Raw genomic sequence first — 22392 nt, forward strand, 5'->3', positions numbered from 1 at the left:
GCAAGTTCACAGGACCCAGATTCAGCCTACACAGTCTATCATATTTTTATGTACTAAAAATGAACAGTTCATAATGAAATTTAAATAAGTATCATCTATAATTGCAGCCCCCCCCAGAAAAAAACCATGAAATACTTAGGTATAATTGTAACAAACTATGTTTAAGATTTATATGCGGGAAACTACAAAATGATGAAAGAAATCAAAGAAATAGAAATAGACCATATGTCTTAGTCAAAACCCAGAGTTTAAAAATTTAAGTTAGAAGAAACAATCTGTTCTTCTGAAAACGTATTGTGGTTTATCGAGAAAGAGAGATTGAGGTCGGGCGTGGTAGCTAATGCCTGTAATTCCAGCACTTTGGGAAGTCTAGGAGTATAGATCACCTGAGGTCAGGAGTTCCAGACCAGCCTAGCCAACATGGTGAAATCTGTCTCTAATAAAAATACAAAAATTAGCCAGGTGTAGTGGTGGGCGCCTGTAATCCCAGCTACTCGGGAGGCTGAGGCAGGAGAATCACTTGAAACCAGGAGGCGGAGGTTGCAGTGAGCCAAGATCACGCCATTGCACTCCAGCCTGGGCAACAAGAGCGAAACTCCATCTCAAAAAAAAAAGAAGTAGATATTGGCAAGATATTGGAGACTAGTGATTTGGAAGTTGTCAGTAAAAGAGTTGGAAACTTGAAAGGATGGTTTCACCAAAGCAATGTAAATATCTGTGGGTGTGTGTGTATACACACACACATATATATATGTAGGTAGGTAGGTAGATAGGTATCTCCAGAAAGATAAGAACATAATAATAATAGTCCTTACAGGGAAAACTGGAAGGGCGGTGATGAGAAAGGAGAATTTTCACTGTATATGTACCCTTTTGTATCTTTTGGTTTTCGTACCATGTGGGTGTATTACATAATATTATAAAATAAAAAGGCAGACCCAGTGCCATGGCTCATACCTGTAATCCCACCACTTTGGGGGACTGAGGTGGAAGGATTGCTTGAGTCCAGGACTTGGAGACCAGCCTGGACAACATAGTGGGAACCCCATCTCTACAAAAAATAAATTAGCTGGGCCTGTTGGTACACACCTATAGTCCCAGCTACTTGAGAGGTTGACGTAGGAGGATCACTTGAGCCCAGGAGATCGATCCTGCAGTGAGCCATGATTGTGCCACTGTCTCCGTGTTCATTTTTATTATTTCGTCAACCAGGGAGCTTTGTTTTGCTGGTATAATGAGGTAAGTGTGTCTTTGTGAGCTTATCTGGATTATAATTAACTTTTAGTGGTTGCGTGTATTCTGTTTTGCTGCTCAGAGGGCTGAATTGCTCTTTGAAGAGTCCAGTTAGCAATGATTTTGCTACTTTTGAGTGGGAGTAATTGATTTGAATTATTCTTTCCTTGGACTCCCAGTATGTTTGAATTGCCAGTATTTCTGATGGGAGCTAGTGAGGAAGTTTAAATAAGGAAAAGGACAAAGCTCTTCCTCTTGTTTAACAAAAAAAAACAGACCTACTGAAAGGGGACAAAAATTGTTTAGGCCGGGCGCGGTGGCTCAAGCCTGTAATCCCAGCACTTTGGGAGGCCGAGACGGGCGGATCACGAGGTCAGGACATCGAGACCATCCTGGCTAACACGGTGAAACCCTGTCTCTACTAAAAATACAAAAACTAGCCGGGCGAGGTGGCAGGCGCCTGTAGTCCCAGCTACTCAGGAGGCTGAGGCAGGAGAATGGCGTAAACCCCGGAGGCGGAGATTGCAGTGAGCTGAGAACCGGCCACTGCACTCCAGTCAGGGCGACAGAGCAAGACTCCGCCTCAAAAAAAAAAAAAAAAAAAAAAAATTGTTTAACCTCTTGTCTGAAAATCTTTTGCTTTTAATTTAGGCCTTTCCCTTAAGTAGTTCACAATAAACAAAAGAGGCAGAAATTAATGTTTTCTCCTTTCTGTCTCCTCTTCCACATTTATTGGAAACAAAAGAAAAATTTATATTGTTTCATTTATGTTGTCTTATGTATTACAGAAAAGTAGATGGTTTCTATAAATCATTTTTATTTTCTTCTCGTTTAGTTTTGTTGATCTTTTTAATGGCTTAGGTCGACTGAAAGTTCTTTTCTCTTGAGCATTTTGATGTTTGTATCTAATAGGTTTAAAGGCAGAAGTTTAGGCATTATTTTTATGTGGAGATAATCAAGGAGAAGGAGAAATGTGTAAGAGCTTTCTTTTTCCAGCTCAGTGAAAGAGAGAACTGTTGCTCTCCAAAGGTTGGTCATATGGTTGGTAAAGAGAATTAAAATGCTGGTTTTTATATTTTGAATTTTCTTCCAAGTGACTGGTACTTGTTCTGTAAGTTTTGATGTAGGTACTTTACTGATCTAGAGATTAACAGGAAGTTTGCAAACAGCCATTGATACTTCTGTTTGTAGGATAAGTTCTCATCTTGTCCTTTTTCTTCAAAATTATCTTGATTATTCCTGGCCCTTTGCGCTTAGCCTGTCAAATTCTACAACAATCCTTTTGGGATTTTGAATTATATTGGCTTTGTAGATTATTTTGGGAAGAATTGACATCTTTATTATGATAAGTATTCCTATCTATGAATCTGATTGGTTTCTTCATTTATTTAGATTATCTTTTTAATGTTTCAAAATAGAATCTATAATCTTCATAACAGGCATGTATACCGTTTGTTAAAGTTGTTCCTAAGTACCTTACATTTGGTTCATTGTTAAAATTAGATTATTTAAAAATTTATATTTTCTGTGTATTGCTATTATATAGAAATACTGTTGACTTATATATTGAGTTTGTATTTAACAACTTTGCTAAACTTTCCTATTGTAATCATTTCTTTTTGGTTTTCCATGTAGAAATGAAATTATCTGCAAATAATAATAGTATTATTTTCTCCTTTCCATTTTGTATATCCTTTATTTTTATTATCTTTCTGTGCTGGGAAGGACTCAGTATAGTATTAGAAGAGAAACAATGATACAAGGCATAGTTTCTTATTTCTACATTTTAAAGGGAATACTTTTAACATTTTACCTTTAAGTAAGCTGATTACAGAATTCTGGTGGATATACTTTATCAGGTTAAGGGAGTTCTCTTTTATTCTTAGTTTGCTAGGAAATCTTACCGTGAAAGGAGTTTGAATGTTATCAGACGCTTTTCTGCATCTATTGAGATGAACTGTGTTGATTTTCTCTTTTAATCTGTTGCTGTTGTACTATTAGCTTTCAAGTAATACTTCTTGCTTTTTCTGCTCCCTTGCCCCAGGTGATTTGTGGAGCTATGATTTCTTCAGTGGTGAGTTTGTGGTGTCACCTGAACCGGACACAAGTGTCCACACTCTTGACCCTCAGAAGCACAAGTATATTATATTGGGGAGTGATGGGCTTTGGAATATGATTCCACCACAAGATGCCATCTCAATGTGCCAGGACCAAGAGGAGAAAAAATACCTGATGGTGAGAAGTGATTCAATAACTTGATATTGTTGTCTAAACATTGTTTTGGTACTTCTGTGAGAATCTTGAATATGAACTAAGGACATTCACCTTGGGTAGATTTTTGCATTTGCCTGGATCTGCTAGTGGGTAAAACATAGGCTTTGTAGCTCCTAATCATTAGAGGAATGAGACAAGAAATATATAAGTGAAACCTAATAACAAAACACACAACCACTGACTTCAGTATAAATTGGCCTGTGGAACACTGCTAATTCCCTATTTTTTTAAATGACATATAATTCACATACCATAAAATTTATCCTTTTAAGGTATATAATTCAGTGATTCTTAGTGTAGTTCACAAAGTTGTACAGCCATCACCACTACTTCTTTTTTTTTTTGAGACAGAGTCTCGCTCCGTCACCCAGGCTGGAATGCAGTGTCATGCTCTCAGCTCACTCTAACCTCCGCCTCCCAGCGTCAAGCGATTCTCCTCCTACCTCAGCCTCCCGAGTAGCTGGGATTACAGGCATGTACCACCCCACCCAGCTAATTTTTTTGTAGTTTTAGTAGATGGGGTTTCATCATGTTGGCCAGGCAGGTCTTGAACTCCTGACCTCAGGTGATCCACCTGCCTCGGCCCCACAAAGTGCTGGGATTTAAGGCATGAGCCACTGTGCCTGGCCTCCATCACCACTACTTCTACTACCTTTTTTTTTTTTTTTTTTGTCTCCCAAGAGATGAGGTCTCATTACATTGCCCAGGCTGGTTTAGAACTCCTAGGCTTAAGCAGTCCTCTCACCTCAGCTTCCTGAGCAGCTGGGACTACTATGGTGCCATGCCCATCTCCTAATCTCAAAACATTTTCATCATCATCTCCTAACAGAGCACATGGCAGTATCTTGAATCAAAGACCCAAAGATGGGTTATCCTTAGAAAAGATGATCTTTCTCTCAGATGGGAGGAATAGTAAAGCTGTATTTTGAGGTGGAAGGAGGGGCAAATTGATTGAATTTTTGTTAAATTGCCTGCATTCAGTCTGGGCGCAGTAGCTCACGCCTGTAATCCCAGCACTTTGGGAGGCTGAGACGGGTGGATCACCCAAGGTCAGGAGTTAAGAGACCAGCCTGGCCAACATGGTGAAACCCCACCTGTATTAAAAATACAGAATTAGCTGGGTGTGGTGGTACTCGCCTATAGTCCCAGCTACTTAGGAGGCTGAGGCTGGAGAATCGCTTGAACCTGGGAGGCAGAGGTGTCACTGAGCCAAGATCATGCCGTTGCACTCCAGCCTGAGAAATAACAATGAAACTGTGTCTCAAAAAAAAAAAAAAATTGCCTCCATTCATTCACTCAACTAACACAAGGTGTTAGGTACAGGGATTGCAAAGGTAAATAGAATATGGTCCTTCCTCAGCACTCACCATATTATTATAAATAGAATATATAAAAAACTAACAATCCCATTAAATCACGAGTTCTTTTAAGGTGAGAGTCATCTTGATTCAGTTTTATAGTTTCAGGGCCTGGTGTGTTGCATTTAGTCGGAGATTATCAGGTACCAAAGAGTAACATAAAGACTGTTCTGTCTAATGGATTTAGAATTCTGTAATGATCTGAGAGAGATCATTTCAATGGCATAAAGACAAAAGCCAGTTTGTAGTGGGTTGGAAGAACCTATTTATGAACCCTAAAGTGTTTTAAGATGAGTATTGAAGGAAGCATCTGTATAATACATAATTAGAACAAGTCTTATGAGACCTAGGAGAGTGAGACGATAGAAAATATCACAAGATTGCATAGGAAGCTTCATGGAAGAGAGTGATATTTGAGCAAGAAATTTTGCAGGCTTGATCTAAGCAGCAGTGGCTTTTGGAAAAAACACAAAGAAATACATGTGTGCCAGGCGCGGTGTCTCAACCCTGTAATCCCAGCACTTTGGGAGGCCAAGGCAGGTGGATCACTTGAGATCAGGAGTTTGAGACCAGCCTGGCCAACATGGTGAAACCCCATCTCTACTAAAAATACAAAAATTAGCGAGGCGTGGTGACTCGCACCTGTAATCCCAGTTACTCGGGAGGTTGAGGCAGGAGAATTGCTTGAACCCCGGAGGCAGAGGTTGCAGTGAGCTGAGATCGTGCCACTGCACTCCAGCCTGGTATCAGAGCAAGACTCTATCTCAGAACAAACAACAACAACAACAACAAACCCACAAAGAAATACATGAGTAGTAGAATCGACAGCTCGTATGTTTTTAAGGAAGAAGAATATGATGACACCTAAATTTCTAACTCTGGTGACTAGTAAGCTGTTATAAAGAAGAAACATCATTTAGGGAGAGATGGGGAAGGTAATTATTTCAGACATAGGCATGTTGTGTTGGAGGTACCTGTGGTTCATCTAGATAGATATCTTCAGTAGGCAGTTATAAATATTTGAGAGAGAGGGGTGGCATGCTCCTATGGTCCCAGCTACTCAGGAGGCTGATGTGGGAGGATTGCTTGACCCCAGGAGTTCAGGGCTGTAGGGAACTATGATTGTGCTTGTGAATAGCCACTGCACTCCAGCCTGGACAACATAGTGAGACCCTCATCTCTTTAAAAATAAAAACTTGGGAAGGAAGCCTGGAAATACTAATTTGACAGTTAACAAGAGTTGTGTAAATTGTGGCAATTTATGCACTTAGAGAGACTGTGTGGTTTAAGAGCACACAATATTAGGGGGACTCAAGTCAGCAGAATTCTAGTGAGCTGAGGGAAAAAAATACAGGTAAAGTAGTGGAAAATGGTTTATATAATTGTTTTCATGGAGCATCGATGGGAATGGAAACAGGCACACTGAAAAAGTGAGAGGTAAGGGCTCAGTCAACTGGTGTTTGGAGAGTGATGAACCACGTGCCGTGGGGAATGTGATAGATTCATGAATTAGAGAGTAATGCTGCCTTTAAGCAATTCTGAGGTGCATATTTTCTTTTAGTATCTCTGAAATTGGAACACTTTTTACAAATAGTATATCATAGTTCAATTAACAGTGTTTTGTTTTGTTTGAGACAGAGTCTTGCTCTGTCGCCAGGCTGGAGTGCGGTGGCGCAATCTCAGCTTGCTGCAACCTCTGCCTCTTAGGTTCAAGCGATTCCCCTGCCTCAGCCTCCCAAGTAGCGGGGACTACAGGCACGTGCCACCATGCCCGGCTAATTTTTTTTTTTTTTTTTTTTTTTTTTTGAGATGGAGTCTCACTCTGTCCCCCAGGCTGAAGTGCAGTGGCATGATCTTGGCTCACTGCAAGCTCCGCCTCCCAGGTTCACGCCATTCTCCTGCCTCAGCTTCCCAAGTAGCTGGGTCTACAGGCGCCCACCACCATGCCCAGCTAATTTTTTTTTTTGTATGTTTAGTAGAGACGGGGTTTCACTTTGTTAGTCAGGATGATCTTGATCTCCTGACCTCGTGATCCGCCTGCCTCGGCCTCCCAAAGTGCTGGGATTACAGGCGTGAGCCACCGCGCCTGGCCCAGCTAATTTTTTTTATTTTAGTAGAGACGAGGTTTCACCACGTTGGCCAGGATGATCTCCATTTCCTGACCTCATGATCCACCTGCCTTGGCCTCCCAAAGTGCTGGGATTACAGGCGTGAGCCACCACGCCCAGCCGACAATGTATTTTATTTCTTTTGTGGCACATAAAATGATGCATCCATAACACCAGGCTCATGGTATTCTACATGAAGAAAACAGTCTAAGTGATCCAGTCAGAGAGTTAGAAAAAAGAACATCAGAGTAAAACCCCTCAAAATAGGAGGATGAAAATAGTAGAGCAGAAATTAATTATTTAGGGAGATTCACAAACCCAGAAGGGCAGTCCTTTAAGAAGACAAATAAGGCATGATTGTTTCTAGTTCAAGAAAACACAAAGTTTGAGTGGACATAACTACAGTTAAAAATAGAGATTTTTAAAACACACTTTAAAAAATTCAGAGTATACTATACATATGAAATTTACCATTTGTACTACTTGAAAGTGTACAGTTCAAAAGTAATGAATACATTTGTACATTTGTATTCTTTTTTCCCATCCTTCATCCCTTCCTCCCTACTACCCTTCCTGACTTCTCATAACCACAGTTCTACTCTCTGTCTTTGTGAGATCTTCTCTTTTAGCTGCCACATATGAGTGAGATCATGTCTTTCTGTGCCTGGATTATTTTATTTAGCATAATGATCTCCAGTTCCATCCATGTTGCTGCAAATGACAGGATTTCATTCTTTTCTATGGCCAAGTACTATTTCATTATATGTGTATATATATATATACACCACATTTTCTTTATCCATTCGTGTATTAAATGGAATTGACGTAGGATGATTCTGTATTTGGACTATTGTGAATAGTGCTGCAATAAACATGGGAGTGCAGATACACCTTCAGTGTATTGATTTTCTTTCTGTTGGATATATGTATAGTAGTGGAATTGTTGGATCATATGGTAGTTTGCTTCTGTCTTTTTTTTGAGGAACCTTCATACTCTTCTTCATAGTGGCTGCACTAATTTACATTCCCACTAACACTGAGGGTTCCCCTTTCTGCACATCCTCACCAGCATCTGTAGTTGCCTATCTTTTTGATACAAGCCATTTTAACTGGCGTGAGATGATACCTCATTGTGGTTTTGATTTGCATTTCTCTGATGATTCGTGATGTTGAGCATTTTTTTCATTATTTGTTAATCATTTGTATGTCTTTTGAGAAATATGTGTTTTAGATCTTTTGCCCATTTTAAAATTGGATTATTTGGGGTTTGTTTTGTTTCGTTGCTACTGATTTGAGCTCCTTAAATATTGTGGTTGTTAATTCCTTGTCAGATGGATAGTTTGCAGATGTTTTATCCCATTCTGTGATAATTTTAATTAGAAAATGTTGGGGAGGCTGAGGCAGGCGCCCAGCTTCTACGGGTACTTTTAATACATGTAGGCAGCGGGGTGCAGCGGCTCATGCCTGTAATCCCAGAACTTTGGGAGGCCGAGGTGGGCAGATCACCTGAGGTTAGGAGTTTGAGACCAGCCTGGCCAATGTGGTGAAACCCTGTCTCTACTGAAAGTACAAAAAAAAAAAAAAAAAAAAAAATTAGCTGGGCATGGCGGCAGGTGCCTGTAATCCCAGCTACTCGGGAAGCTGAGGCGGAAGAATCACTTGAACCTGGGAGGCGGAGGTTGTGGTGAGAGGTCGTGCCATTGCACTCCAACCTGGGTGACAAGAGCAAAACTCTGTCTCAAAAAAAAAAAAAGGCTTCTTTCCTGGAGTACATCATTTTCACTTCTATTCTGTGAAACTTAGCAGATTACAAATTCATATATGGCACTGGAAGTTTTATTCGAAGCCACATTTATTTGCATAAAATGAGATCCTTTTGAAACTTTTGTTTTCTTTACTCGTTCAATTGGTATATATTTATTCTTTATTCTATAAGCAGTTACTGTATTATGTTTTCCTCATATGAGTGACATTGACTATATATGTGTGTGTGTGTGTGTGTATATGAGCTGTTTATATTTCCTTTTCTCTGGATTTTGTTTATATTCTTTGACAATTTTTATGTTGAGTCATTGTCTTCAATTTGCAGAATCTCTTATTTTGGGAGGAATTTGACCCTTTGCAATGATTTTTTTTTTTTTTTTTTACCATGCCTGATTGTCTTGTTTGTGAATTATGTTTTCTAAATAACTTCATGTTTACTTTTTGTTGTTGTTGTTGTTTTGAGATGGAGTCTCGCTCTGTCACCCAGGCAGGAGCGCATGGCATGATCTCTGCTCACTGCAACCTCCACCTCCCAGGTTCATGCCATTCTCCTGCCTCAATCTCCCAAGTAGCTGGGATTACAGGCACGTGCCACCATGCCTGGCTAATTTTTGTATTTTTAGTAGAGACAGGGTTTCACCGTATTGGTCAGGCTGGTCTTGAACTCCTGATCTTGCAATCCACCTGCCTCCACCTCCCAAAGTTCGGGGATTACAGGCATGAGCCACCGTGCCTGGCTACTTTTCTTTTTAAGTAACTTCTTTATAACTTTTTCTTTTCTTTTCTTTTTTGTTTTTGTTTTTGTTTTTTGTTGTTGTTGTTTTCTCTCTTTCTTTTTTGGAGATGGAGTCTTGCTGTGTTGCCTAAGCTGGAATGCGGTGGCGTGATCTCGGCTCACTGAAACTTCTGTCTCCTGGGTTCAAGCGATTCTCCTGCCTCAGCCTCCCCAGTAGCTGGGACCATAGGCACGTGCCATCGCGCCCGGTTAATTTTTTGTTTTTTTTTTTAGGTAGACACGGGGTTTCACCATGTTAGCCAGGATGGTCTCGATTTCCTGACCTCATGATCCGCCCGCCTCAGCCTCCCAAAGTGCTGGAATTACAGGCATGAGCTATTGCACCTGGCCAACTTTTTCTTTTCTTTTTTCTTTTCTATTTTCTTTTCCTTTTCCTTTTCTTTTCTGACAGAGTCTCGCTCTGTTGCTCAGGCTGGTGTGCGGTGGTGTGATCTCCACTCACTTCAGGCTCCGCCCCCGGATTCATGCCATTCTCCTGCCTCAGCCTCCCAAGTAGCTGGTACTACAGGCGCCCACCATCACGCCCGGCTAATTTTTTTGTGTTTTTAGTAGAGACAGGGTTTCACAGTGTTTGCCAGGATGGTCTGGATCTCCTGACCTTGTGATCCGCCTGCCTCAGCCTCCCCAACATTTTCTAATTAAAGTTACAGTGAAGGCTGAGTTTCTTGATAAAAATAAAAATAGTGAAATGTGATGACAGGATAAAACCTTGTTTTATTAGTATTTTTTTAATTTAGAGAAGTACTATTTTAACATAGCTAAGGAGACTGGGGATAACGTTTGAAAATTTGGGAGCTTTGACTGGGCGCAGTGGCTCACGCCTATAATCCCAGCACTTTGGGAGGCGGAGGCAGGCGGATTACGAAGTCAGGAGATCGAGACCATCCTGGCTAACGTGATGAAACCCCATCTGTACTAAAAATACAAAAAATTAGCCAGATGTGGTGGCGGGCGCCTGTAGTCCCAGCTACTGGGGAGGCTGAGGCAGAAGAATGGCATGAACCTGGGAGGTGGAGCTTGCAGTGAGCCAAGATCGTGCCACTGCTCTCCAGCCTGGGTGACAGAGAGCAAGACTCCATCTCAAAAAAAAAAGACAATTTGGGAGGTTTTTTGGGCCACAGTGAACACCAAATATTTAATTTGATATAGATGTTGTGGCAGCTAAATCTGAGTTACTTTCCTTCTCCTTGTTCTTTTGAATACAGGGTGAGCATGGACAATCTTGTGCCAAAATGCTTGTGAATCGAGCATTGGGCCGCTGGAGGCAGCGTATGCTCCGAGCAGATAACACTAGTGCCATAGTAATCTGCATCTCTCCAGAAGTGGACAATCAGGGAAACTTTACCAATGAAGATGAGTTATACCTGAACCTGACTGATAGCCCTTCCTATAATAGTCAAGAAACCTGTGTGATGACTCCTTCCCCGTGTTCTACACCACCAGTCAAGGTATATAGTTCCATAGTTTTTAAGCTATGTTTTAATAGTCACCAGTTCTTTGGTTACTGTCACCTGGAAATAATTTTTAAATTCTTACAGCATTTTGGATTTGAACTCGGTTCAAGAAAGTGGTATAACTTATTATCAGAGAGCCATCTTTATATCAATACTAATCTGAATGCCAGCCATGTGTACAGCACTAATAAAAAGGTGATTGTGGGCTCTTAAGAATATTATCGTTTGCCATCTAATGTTATGAATATTATTTTTAAAGCATTTAGAAGTTTGTGAAGCACTTAAATATATTTTATTTGAATCTCATTGCCCAGAAGTAGAGCTAATGTTATTATTTCATTTTATCAGTAATAAGCCTGAGAGATTAAACTGTCTAAACGAGGTCATAGAGAATCAAAATTGAGCTGGACCTGAGGACAGCAGACGTTACAACTGGTTGTCTGTCAACTCGTCTAAGAAACTTTATTCCTATTTCTTATCCACGTTAATATTGAGTGAGTTTAAGATATGCTTTGAAATAAGCAAATTTTAAGTAGATATCATACTTTCCTTTTTTGATTTACTAAGAACTCAAATACTTGGTTGTGTTTTCATACTAATTTTTCCCACCAAAAATTAGCAATATTGATTGATAATTGCTTTAATACATAGTATGGCTAACCTGGCTTTCTGAGAATGTGTTTTCAGTAGACTGACCATTAAAATGGGAAATATAGCGAAATCTAACGTCATCTATTCAGGCAGTTTTTTAAAGTGTCAAGGGCTTTAATTTTGGGGGTTGTAATCCTATAGTCCATACTTGGAAATGGGTTATTACTGCTTTGCTTTCTTTCACTTTACATACATATGGCAAAAACCACATATGGCCAGATAAAATGGAATCTTTTCATTTCTTTTTCTTTTTTTGTTTTTGAGACAGAGTTTCACTCTTGTTGCCCAGGCTAGAGTGCAGTGGCACGATCTTGGCTCACTGCAACCTCCACCTCCTAAGTTCAGGTGATTCTCCTGCCTCAGCCTCCCGAGTAGCTGGGATTACAGCTGCCCGCCACTATGCCGTGCTAATTTTTTGTATTTTTAGTGGAGATGGGGTTTCACCATGTTAGCCAGGCTGGTCTTGAACTCCTGACCTCAGGTGATCCACCCGCGTTGGCCTCGCAAAGTGCTGGGATTACAGGTCCAGCCAAAATGAAGTATTTTCATTTACAAAAGGTTTCTTTTCTTTGAAAACCGTGAATGGTAATGTAGGTTGAAACCCTTTAAAGCCTCTTTATTCTCTTTTCGAAGCTGCGAAGGAGCTTGTGTTTGTATATTTGCGTATGTCTGAATATTTGTATATAATTATTACTTTCATGTTCCCCGATAACTGACCTTTAGGCAGTATAGAGAAGGAGGAGACATTAGGGTGGGGAATAGTGTGAGGGACAAAGGGGCATTCTTAATATTTACCTCAAATAAAAATTATTGCAGTCTGCTGACTGGCATTAGTAAACCCATACATAAAATATGTTTAAAAAATTACTTAAGCCAGGCACTGTGGCTCATACCTGTAATTCCAGCACTTTGGGAGGCCGAGTGGGGCAGATCACGTGAGGTCAGGAGTTTGAAACCAGTCTGACCAACATGGAGAAACCCCATTTCTACTAAAAATACAAAATTAGCCAGGTGTGATGGTGCATGCCTGTAATCCCAGCTACTTGGGAGGCTGAGGCAGGAGAATCACTTGAACCCAGGAAGTGGAGGTTGCAGTGAGCCAAGAACACGCCATTGCACTTCAGCCTGGGCAACAACAGCGAAACTCCATCTCAAAAAAAAAAAAAAAGGAAAGACAAGAAAAAAATTAAATTCTGGGCTGGGTGCGGTGGCTCACGCCTGTAATCCCAGCACTTTGGGAGGCCAAGGCACGCGGATCAGGAGGTCAGGAGATTGAGACCATCTTAGCCAACATCGTGAAACCCCATCTCTACTAAAATACAAAAAAATTAGCTGGGCATGGTGGCTCGTGCCTGTAATCCCAGCTACTTGGGAGGCAGAGGCAGGGGAATCGCTTGAACCCGGGAGGTGGAGGTTGCAGTGAACTGAGATTGTGCCACTGCACTCCAGCTTGGTGACGGAGCAAGACTCTGTCTCAAAAAACATAGTAATAATAATTCTGATAATGACCTAATAATACTACTAAAGATAAGAAGACGTATGCATGCCATATGCAGGTATAGTTATTTGTTAACCCATTGGCCCTGCCCAAATATGGGAAAATATTTAGATTAATTCAGAATAATTAGTATTGTTGGCTCTGATCTAACAACTAACAAAGACAAATTTCTGCCCAAGAAATTGTTTTTGGTTTGTTTTATTTACCTTAATTGACATAAAGGTGAGTACTCCCGACTATGTTTGATTTACATCATTATTAAAGTTATCTCATGTTTAGTAACATAGAGATAAATTTAATGAGAATTTGGTTAATATCGAATAGTTCCAGAGACTTAAATTTAGACAAGGCATTTGAGACTAGATTTGTCTATAAACATGTCAACTTCTATTTGAATTCTCACATAAATTAGTCTTTGTTTTGGGATGGAGATAGTGGAAAAGTTTGTTTAAGGTAGATTACTATGACACACATTTCTTTCTCTGTCCTTTGTTTAGGGCAAAACTAAATTTAGGTATATTTTACAAGCTAAGATCTATAAGAAAGGAATGGGAAGAGAGCAAAGAGTTTCAGAAAATTAAAACTTAGTTGTGTTTTAGGCACAGTTTGTAATTGTTTAATATTGGATTACAGGATAGATCGGAGGAGAAAGTTGATCTCTGAAGCAGTGAACTTTTTTAAACTATGTATTTTTAGGGGGTAACCTCAACATCACATCACTGTTTTACGAACGTGCAGGCCTTAGCAATACAAATTAATCTGGGGTACATCTGAGAAGTCTAAATAGTTGCCTGTGCTAACAGATGCAATGTATCCCCACAGAATGCCAATAAAAAGAGAAGGAAAAGGAAACGTTCAAGGAGAAAGTGGGGGAAGGGAAGCCAGCACACCTGTAGTGTCAGAATAATAATCTGTGCATTTAAAAAGACACAGCTGGCTGGGTGTGGTGGCTCATTTCTGTAAACCCAGCACTTTGGGAGGCCAAGGTGGGTGGATCACGAGGTCAAGAGATTGAGACCATCGTGGCCAACATGGTGACACCCCATCTCTACCACAGATACAAAAATTAGCTGGGTGTGGTGGTGTGCGCCTGTAGTCTCAGCTTCTCAGGAGGCTGAGGCAGGAGAATCACTTGAACCTGAGAGGCGGAAGTTGCAGTGAGCCATGATCACACCACTGCACTCCAGTCTTGCGACAGAGTGAGATTCCATCTCAAAAACATAAATAAATAAAATAAATAATAAATAAATAGACCAGGCGTGGTGGCTCATGCCTGTAATCCCAGCACTTTGGGAGGCCGAGGCAGGCAGATCATGAGGTCAGGAGATCGAGACCATCCTGACTAACACGGTGAAACCCCATCTCTACCAAAAATACAAAAAAATTAGCCGGGCGTAGTGGCAGGCGCCTGTAGTCCCAGCCACTCAGGAGGCTGAGGCAGGAGAATGGCGTGAACCCGGGAGGCGGAGCTTGCAGTGAGCCGAGATCACGCCACTGCACTCCAGGCTGGGTGACAGAGCAAGACTCTGTCTCATAAATAAATAAATAAATAAATAAATAAATAAATAAATAAATAAATAGCTAAACAGAAATTACAATGTATTGTGTTAACTCTGAAATCGTCCCATTGTTTTTGTTTTATAAAGAAATTCCACCTAATATCTAACCTTATGCATGCTATAGCAATGTTTTACTCCATTAGATAGCTTGACTAGTACCATTTTTCTTGTGCCTGCAGTAGTGATGTGATTATTTGGCATTAGGAAGACTTCTGCTACAGAATTTATTTGCTGCCTGGTCTTCAATATATTTTTCTATATTAAAGCAGCATGAGGTCAGTGATTGCTTATTACTTAACGTATTTTTTCTGTGATCAGCCAGAACGTGCTTGTGACCAGGTTAAACATTTGAATCAACCTAATACAGAGGGATAAACTTAACACGCAACTCTCATTGTTGAAATGAGAAAGCTGTATGTAAGACATTCTAGAACAGAGACTGTTGCTGCCCAACCATATAGTCAGTACTAAAACAAGCAAGAATAATCAAACTTTCAATGAACCATGCAGTTTATAGTAAATTAGTGGAGCTGCCAGGTGTGGTGGCTTACACTTGTTATCCCAGCACTTTGGGAAGCCAAGGCAGGCAGATCACCTGAGGTCAGGAGTTTGAGACCAGCCGGACCAATATGGTGAAACCCTGTCTCTACTAAAATACAAAAATTAGTTGGGCATGGTGGCGGGTGCCTGTAGTCCCAGCTACTCAGGAGGCTGAGACAGGAGAATTGCTTGAACCCAGGAGGCAGGGGATGCAGTGAGCCGAGATCGTGCTACCGAACTCCAACCTGGGCAACAGTGAGACTCTGTCTCAAAAAATAAATAAAAAATAAATGGAGCAATGGCTCCAGAAAGAGTATATTTTTAATAAAAAAGAGAAGTGGGCTGGGCACGGTGTCTCATGCCTGTAATCCCAGCACTTTGGGAAGCCGAGGCAGGCAGATCACCTGAGGTCAGGAATTTGAGACCAACCTGGCCAACATGGTGAAATCCTGTCTTTACTAAAAATAGAAAAATTAACTGGGTGTGGTGGTGGGTGCCTGTGATCCCAGCTACTTGGGAGGCTGAGGCAGGAGAATCGCTTGAGCCCAGGAGGTGGAGGTTACAGTGAGCCAAGACTGTGCCATTGCACTCCAGCCTGGGCAACAAGAGCGAAACTCTGTCTCAAAAAAAAAAAAAAAAGAACAGAGAAGTGATGTATTTGGGGCAGTAACAGATTAGTAACTAGAAATTCTTTGTCCTTTTCTTCAGTGTCCATTGGTCCTAAAATCAATATATATATGTTTTTCAGTAAAGCATATTCTTATCTATGATTAGATTGAGGTCATTTTAGAAACAGGTTTCTGGGCTGGGTGTGGTGGCTCACCCTTGTAATCCCAGCACTTTGGGAGGACAAGGAGGGTGGACCACTTAAGGTCAGGAATTTGAGACCAGCCTGGACAGTGTGGTGAAAGCCCGTCTCTACTGAAAATACAAAAATTAGCCAGGCATGGTGGCGGGTGCCTCTAACCCCAGCTACTTGTGAGGGTGAGGTGGGAGAATTGTTTGAACCTGGGAGGCAGAGGTTACAGTGAGCAGAGATTGCGCCACTGCACTCCAGCCTGGATGACAGAGCAAGACTCCATCTCAAACAAACTAAAAAAGAAGCTTCTGGATGCCTTCAATTTCCCTTTCATTTTATTTTTTGAACCTCCCTGCCTCCCTTATTTCCCTTTTAACTCTGGACAAATTAAAGGAAACATTCTTATTATAAGTATACTTTTATTTTTTTTTTATTTTTATTTTTTTTTGAGACGGAGTCTGGCTCTGTCCCCCAGGCTGGAGTGCAGTGGCACGATCTCTGCTCACTGCAAGCTCCGCCTCCCGGGTTCACGCCATTCTCCGGCCTCAGCCTCCCGAGTAGCTGGGACTACAGGCGCCCGCCACCACGTCCTGCTAGTTTTTTGTATTTTTTAGTAGAGACGGGGTTTCACCGGGTTAGTCTCGATCTCCTGACCTTGTGATCCGCCCGTCTCGGCCTCCCAAAGTGCTGGGATTACAGGCTTGAGCCACCGCGCCCGGCCAAGTATACTTTTATATAGCACTTAAAGAAAGTTGTATATTCAGGCTGGGTGCAGTGGCTCACGCCTGTTATCACAGCACTTTGAGAGGCCGAGGTGGGCGGATCACCTGAGGTCGCAAGTTCGAGACCAGCCTGACCAATATGGAGAAACCCCGTCTCTACTAAAAATACAAAAAAAAAAAAAAAAATTAGCCAAGTGTAGGTGGTGCATGCCTGTAGTCCTAACTACTCGGAAGGCTGAGGCAGGAGAATTGCTTGAACCCGGGAGGTGGAGGTTGCACTCCAGCCTGGGCAACAAGAGTGAAACTCCATCTCAAAAAAAAAAAAAAAAAAGGAAAGGTGGCTGGGCATGGTGGCTCACACCTGTAATCCCAGTACTTTGGGAGGCCAAGGAGGGCAGATCACCTGAGGTCAGGAGATCAAAGACCATCCTGGCTAACATGGTGAAACCCCATCTCTACTAAAAATACAAAAAATTAGCTCGGCATGGTGGCGGGTGCCTGTAGTCCCAGCTACTCAGGAGGCTGAGTCAGGAGAATGGCGTGAACCCGGGAGGCAGAGCTTGCAGTGAGCCGAGATCGCGCCACTGCACTCCAGCCTGGGCGACAGAGCAAGACTCCCGTCTTTGGAAAAAAAAAAAAAAAAAAAGGAAAGGTGTTTATTTTATAGGAGATTTTATTTCAGAGAAAGATCAGATAAATATGTCTTCATTTGCTGCTCTACAAAAGGATTTGCGTGGACTTTTCAGAATCTATTAGTATTTTAATAAATTTTGATTGAGAATCCGCTTGAGGAAATTTTACATGTTTGGGGGAGAGAGTGTTTATGCTTTAACTCTGGACCTTGATAAAGTATTAAGACAATGATTTTATGAAATGTTATTGCTTTGGAAGAGCTGGGTTTGATAGTAAGAATGTTCTTATCTGGAGGTGAGCGGATATTCTGAGTATATGTAGATTTAGAGCACTACACTCAAAGTAGTGGTGCATGTCTAGATTGACATTAAGTGTTTTAAAAACAGCATTTTTTAAAAACAATAAGTGCCTTGGATAATTCTCATTTGTTTCATCAATTGGGAATTTCCCTAACCATTCTCAGTAGGGTCCCATGTGTACTACTTTTCTCAAATCACAGAGCAGTATCTAGTGTTTGCAGGATGGGTGCAAAGCAGCATTCATCTGACTTTTCATTATGACCATTATGGCATAGTTTCTTTAATGTTGTACTTTGCTTTAATAATGTGCTTTAATGTTGTAATGCTTTCCACGCTACGTACTCAGAAATTAGAATTTAGGAGATAGGAAATAAACCAAAAAACCACAAATTTGTTGCTTATCCTATGGAGATGCTACCATCCCCTCCAGTGGTTACGCTAGTTTTCATTACTATAAAATTGAGGTTTTTATTTTATTTATTTATTTATTTATTTATTGTGAGACGGGGTCTCACTCTGTCACCCAGGCTGGAGTGCAGTGGTGCGATTTCTGCTCTCTGCAGCCACCACCTCCTGGGCTCAGGCAGTTCTCCCATCTCAGCCTCCAGAGTAGCTGGAATTACAGGTGCGCACCACCATGCCTGGCTAATTTTTATATTTTTAGTAGAGATGCGGTTTCACCATGTTGGCCAGGCTGGTTTTGAACTCCTAACCTCAAATGAGCCACCCGCCTCAACCTCCCAAAGTGCTGAGATTACAGGGTTAGCCACTGTGCCCAGCCAAAAATTGAGATTTTTAAAAGCTTTTTTTCTTTTTTGAAATAGGGAACACTTCGTGAATTTGTGTCATCTTTGCACAGGAGCCATGCTAATCTTCTTTGTATTATTCCAATTTTAGTATATGTGCTGCTATAGTAAGCACTTAATGGCATCTTAAAGCAATTTTTTGATGGTTCTTATGGAAAAATATAAGACTTTTATGAAAAATAGAGCGATTTCATCAACATTATGTTATTGTCAAAAGTAAAGTTAAAACGCACGCAGAGAACGCGATACTTTTGATCTTCTCCATGTTTGGGTACAGAATAGTGGAAGAGTGAATGTGTGCCTATGGTTAATTTTGAGGGTTTGTTTTGAAATTTTGTTCCTTAATGTATCTTATTTTTGGTTACCTGCCAGTGGATAGAAAATACATGTGACCACGTGAATTTTCACCCACTTGAATAGATTATTTTATAATTTCATCTATTACCCTGAAGACAGAATTCAATGTCATTCTTACCTTTATATTGCCTTCTTACTCTGGTTCCTCCCATTAAAGCTTACACATAGTTCAGTAAATACATGGTGAATGAATTAGTGAATGCATAACATGTTTTTGCCATCCTACTAGCTTCATAAGAAGCCTAATATCACATACATAGGTTTGTTGAGTTCTAGGATAAATTTTTTCTTATTTGTTTTACCTTCTTATTTTTCAGTCCCTGGAGGAGGATCCATGGCCAAGGCTGAACTCTAAGGACCATATACCTGCCCTGGTTCGTAGCAATGCCTTCTCAGAGAATTTTTTAGAGGTTTCAGCCGAGATAGCTCGAGGGAATATCCAGGGTGTAGTCATACCCTCAAAAGATCCAGAACCACTTGAAGAAAATTGCGCTAAAGCCCTGACTTTAAGGATACATGATTCTTTGAATAATGGCCTTCCAGTTGGCCTTGTGCCTACTAACTCAACAAACACTGTCATGGACCAAAAAAATTTGAAGATATCAACTCCTGGCCAAATGAAAGCCCAAGAAATTGAAAGAACCCCTCCAACAAACTTTAAAAGGACACTAGAAGAGTCCAATTCTGGCCCCCTGATGAAGAAACATAGACGAAATGGCTTAAGTCGAAGTAGTGGTGCTCAGCCTGCAAGTCTCCCCACAACCTCACAGCGAAAGAACTCTGTTAAACTCACCATGCGACGCAGACTTAGGGGCCAGAAGAAAATTGGAAATCCTTTACTTCATCAACACAGGAAAACTGTTTGTGTTTGCTGAAATGCATCTGGGAAATGAGGTTTTTCCAAATTTAGGAGAGGGCTTTTTAAATTTGGTGCCGAAGTTGAACGTTTTTTTAAGGAGACAAAATTAAAAGAATATACAGTTTGACTTTTTGGAATTCAGCAGTTGTATCCTGGCCTTGTACTTGCTTGTATTATAAATGTGGATTTTATAGATGTTAGGGTATAAGTTGCTGTAAAATTTGTGTAAATTTGTATCCACACAAATTCAGTCTCTTACTCTGATACACAGTAATTGTGACAACAGGGCTAAATGTTTAAAGAAATCAAAAGAATCTATTAGATTTTAGAAAAACATTTAAGCTTTTTAAAATACTTATTAAACAATTTGTATAAGCCACTTGTCTTGAAAACTGCGCAACTTTTTAAAGTAAATTATTAAGCAGACTGGAAAAGTGATGTATTTTCATAGTGACCTGTGTTTCACTTAATGTTTCTTAGAGACAGGTGTCTTTTAAACATTATTTTTTATTTCTGATTTCATAATTCAGAACTAAATTTTTCATAGAAGTGTTGAGCCATGCTACAGTTAGTCTGGTCCCAATTAAAATACTATGCAGTATCTCTTACATCAGTAGCATTTTTCTAAAACCTTAGTCATCAGATATGCTTACTAAATCTTCGGCATAGAAGGAAGTGTGTTTGCCTAAAACAATTCCCTTCTTTTTCATCCCAGACCAATGGCATTATTAGGTCTTAAAGTAGTTACTCCCTTCTCGTGTTTGCTTAAAATATGTGAAGTTTTCCTTGCTATTTCAATAACAGATGGTGCTGCTAATTCCCAACATTTCTTAAATTATTTTATATCATACAGTTTTCATTGATTATATGGGTATATATTCATCTAATAAATCAGTGAACTGTTCCTCATGTTGCTGGATTTGTAGTTGTTGATTTATTTTAATGGTATGTACAAGTTGAGTATTGCTTATCCAAAATGCTTGGGACCAGAACTGCTTCAGATTTTTTAAAATTTTGGAATATTTGCTTTACACTTAGCATTTGAGTGTTCCTAATCTGAAATTCAAAATGCTCTAATGAGCATTTCCTGTGAGCATCAATGCCTGCTCTGAAAAAGTTTCTGATTCTGGAGCATTTTGGATTTCGGATTTTCAGATTAAGGATGCTTAACCTGGATTAACATTCTGTTGTGCCGTGATCATGCTTCATGCTTTAGAGTAAGTTTATTTTATTTATTTATTATTTTGTTTGTTTGTCTGAGATGGAGTCTCACTCTGTCATCCAGGCTAGAGTGCAGTGGCACGATCTCAGCTCACTGCAATCTCTGCCTCCCGGGTTCAAGTGATTCTCCTGCCTCAGTCTCTCTCCCCAGAAACTGGGATTACAGGCGCGCGCCACCACGCCTGGCTAATTTTTTTTTTTTTTTTTTTTTTGAGACGGTGTGTTGCTCTGTCGCCCAGGCTGGAGTGCAGTGGTGCAATCTCGGCTCCCTGCAACCTCTGCCTCCTGGGTTCATGCGATTCTCCTGCCTCAGCCTCCTGAGTAGTTTAGATTACAGGCACGTGCCACCATGCCCAGCTAATTTTTGTATTTTTAGTAGAGGTAGGGTTTCACATGTTGGTCAGGCTGGTCTTGATCTCCTGACCTCTTGATCCGCCCGCCTAGGCCTCCCAAAATGCTGGGATTACAGGTGTGAGCCACCACGCCCAGCCAATTTTTGTATTTTTAGTAGAGATGGGGTTTCGCCATATTGGCCAGTCTGGTCTCAAACTCCTAACCTTGTGATCTGCCCGCCTCGGTCTCCCAAAGTGCTGGGATTATAAATGTGAGCCACTGTGCCTGGCTTAGAGTGAGTTTAAAATACGACTTAAAGTCTTCATTTTTGCACACTGAATTTTTTATTTTAATATCAAATATATTGAAATAGGTCAGGTGTGATGGCTCATGCCTATAATCCCAGCACTTTGGGAGGCTGAGGAGGGCAGATCATAAGGTCAGGAGATCAAGACCATCCTGGCCAACGTGGGGAAACCCCGTCTCTACTAAAATACAAAAAATTAGCCAGGCGTGGTGGTGCACACCGGTAGTCTCAGCTACTCATGAGGCTGATGCAGGGGAATCGCTTGAGCCCAGGAGGTGGAGGTTGCAGTGAGCTGAGATTGTGCCACTGCACTCCAGCCTGGCAACAGAGTGAGACTCCATCTCAAAAAAAAAAAAAAAAAGAAATAATAAGAATGTGATTAAGTCAGTTATGGCTTATAAGCATTATGTAAAATATGTAGCGATTTAAGATGAATAAAAAGGCCGGGCGCGGTGGCTCAAGCCTGTAATCCCAGCACTTTGGGAGGCCGAGACAGGTGGATCACGAGGTCAGGAGATCGAGACCATCCTGGCTAACACGGTGAAACCCTGTCTCTACTAAAAATACAAAAACTAGCCGGGTGAGGTGGCGGGCGCCTGTAGTCCCAGCTACTCGGGAGGCTGAAGCAGGAGAATGGCGTAAACCTGGGAGGCGGAGCTTGCAGTGAGCCGAGATCCGGCCACTGCACTCCAGTCCGGGCGACAGAGCCAGACTCCGCCTCAAAAAAAAAAAAAAAAAAAAAAAGATGAATAAAAAACTGCCAACTTCAGTAATACAGGAAAAAATCTAAAGGGAATTAAACACAGTATGTAATTTTGATG

At 40.9% G+C, this 22392-nt stretch overlaps 1 protein-coding gene and 1 non-coding gene across 2 annotated transcripts in view; one reads left to right on the plus strand and one right to left on the minus strand.

The window, feature by feature from the left end:
* Positions 1–20627, plus strand: part of PPM1D (protein phosphatase, Mg2+/Mn2+ dependent 1D) — a 64183-nt gene extending 43556 nt beyond the window's left edge. The window contains exons 4-6 of the mRNA XM_023204683.2: positions 3278–3468; positions 10739–10981; positions 19169–20627. Of these exons, the coding sequence (XP_023060451.2) occupies positions 3278–3468; positions 10739–10981; positions 19169–19726 (992 nt within the window). The 3' untranslated portion in view covers positions 19727–20627. The remainder of the gene's footprint in view (positions 1–3277; positions 3469–10738; positions 10982–19168) is intronic.
* Positions 18505–18609, minus strand: LOC111537719. Its single transcript, XR_002730086.1, has one exon. It is a non-coding gene; the product is annotated as a U6 spliceosomal RNA (small nuclear RNA).
* Positions 20628–22392: the final 1765 nt, after the last annotated feature.

This window comes from Piliocolobus tephrosceles, chromosome 16, assembly GCF_002776525.5.
Source record: "Piliocolobus tephrosceles isolate RC106 chromosome 16, ASM277652v3, whole genome shotgun sequence".
Taxonomy (NCBI): Eukaryota; Metazoa; Chordata; class Mammalia; order Primates; family Cercopithecidae; genus Piliocolobus; species Piliocolobus tephrosceles.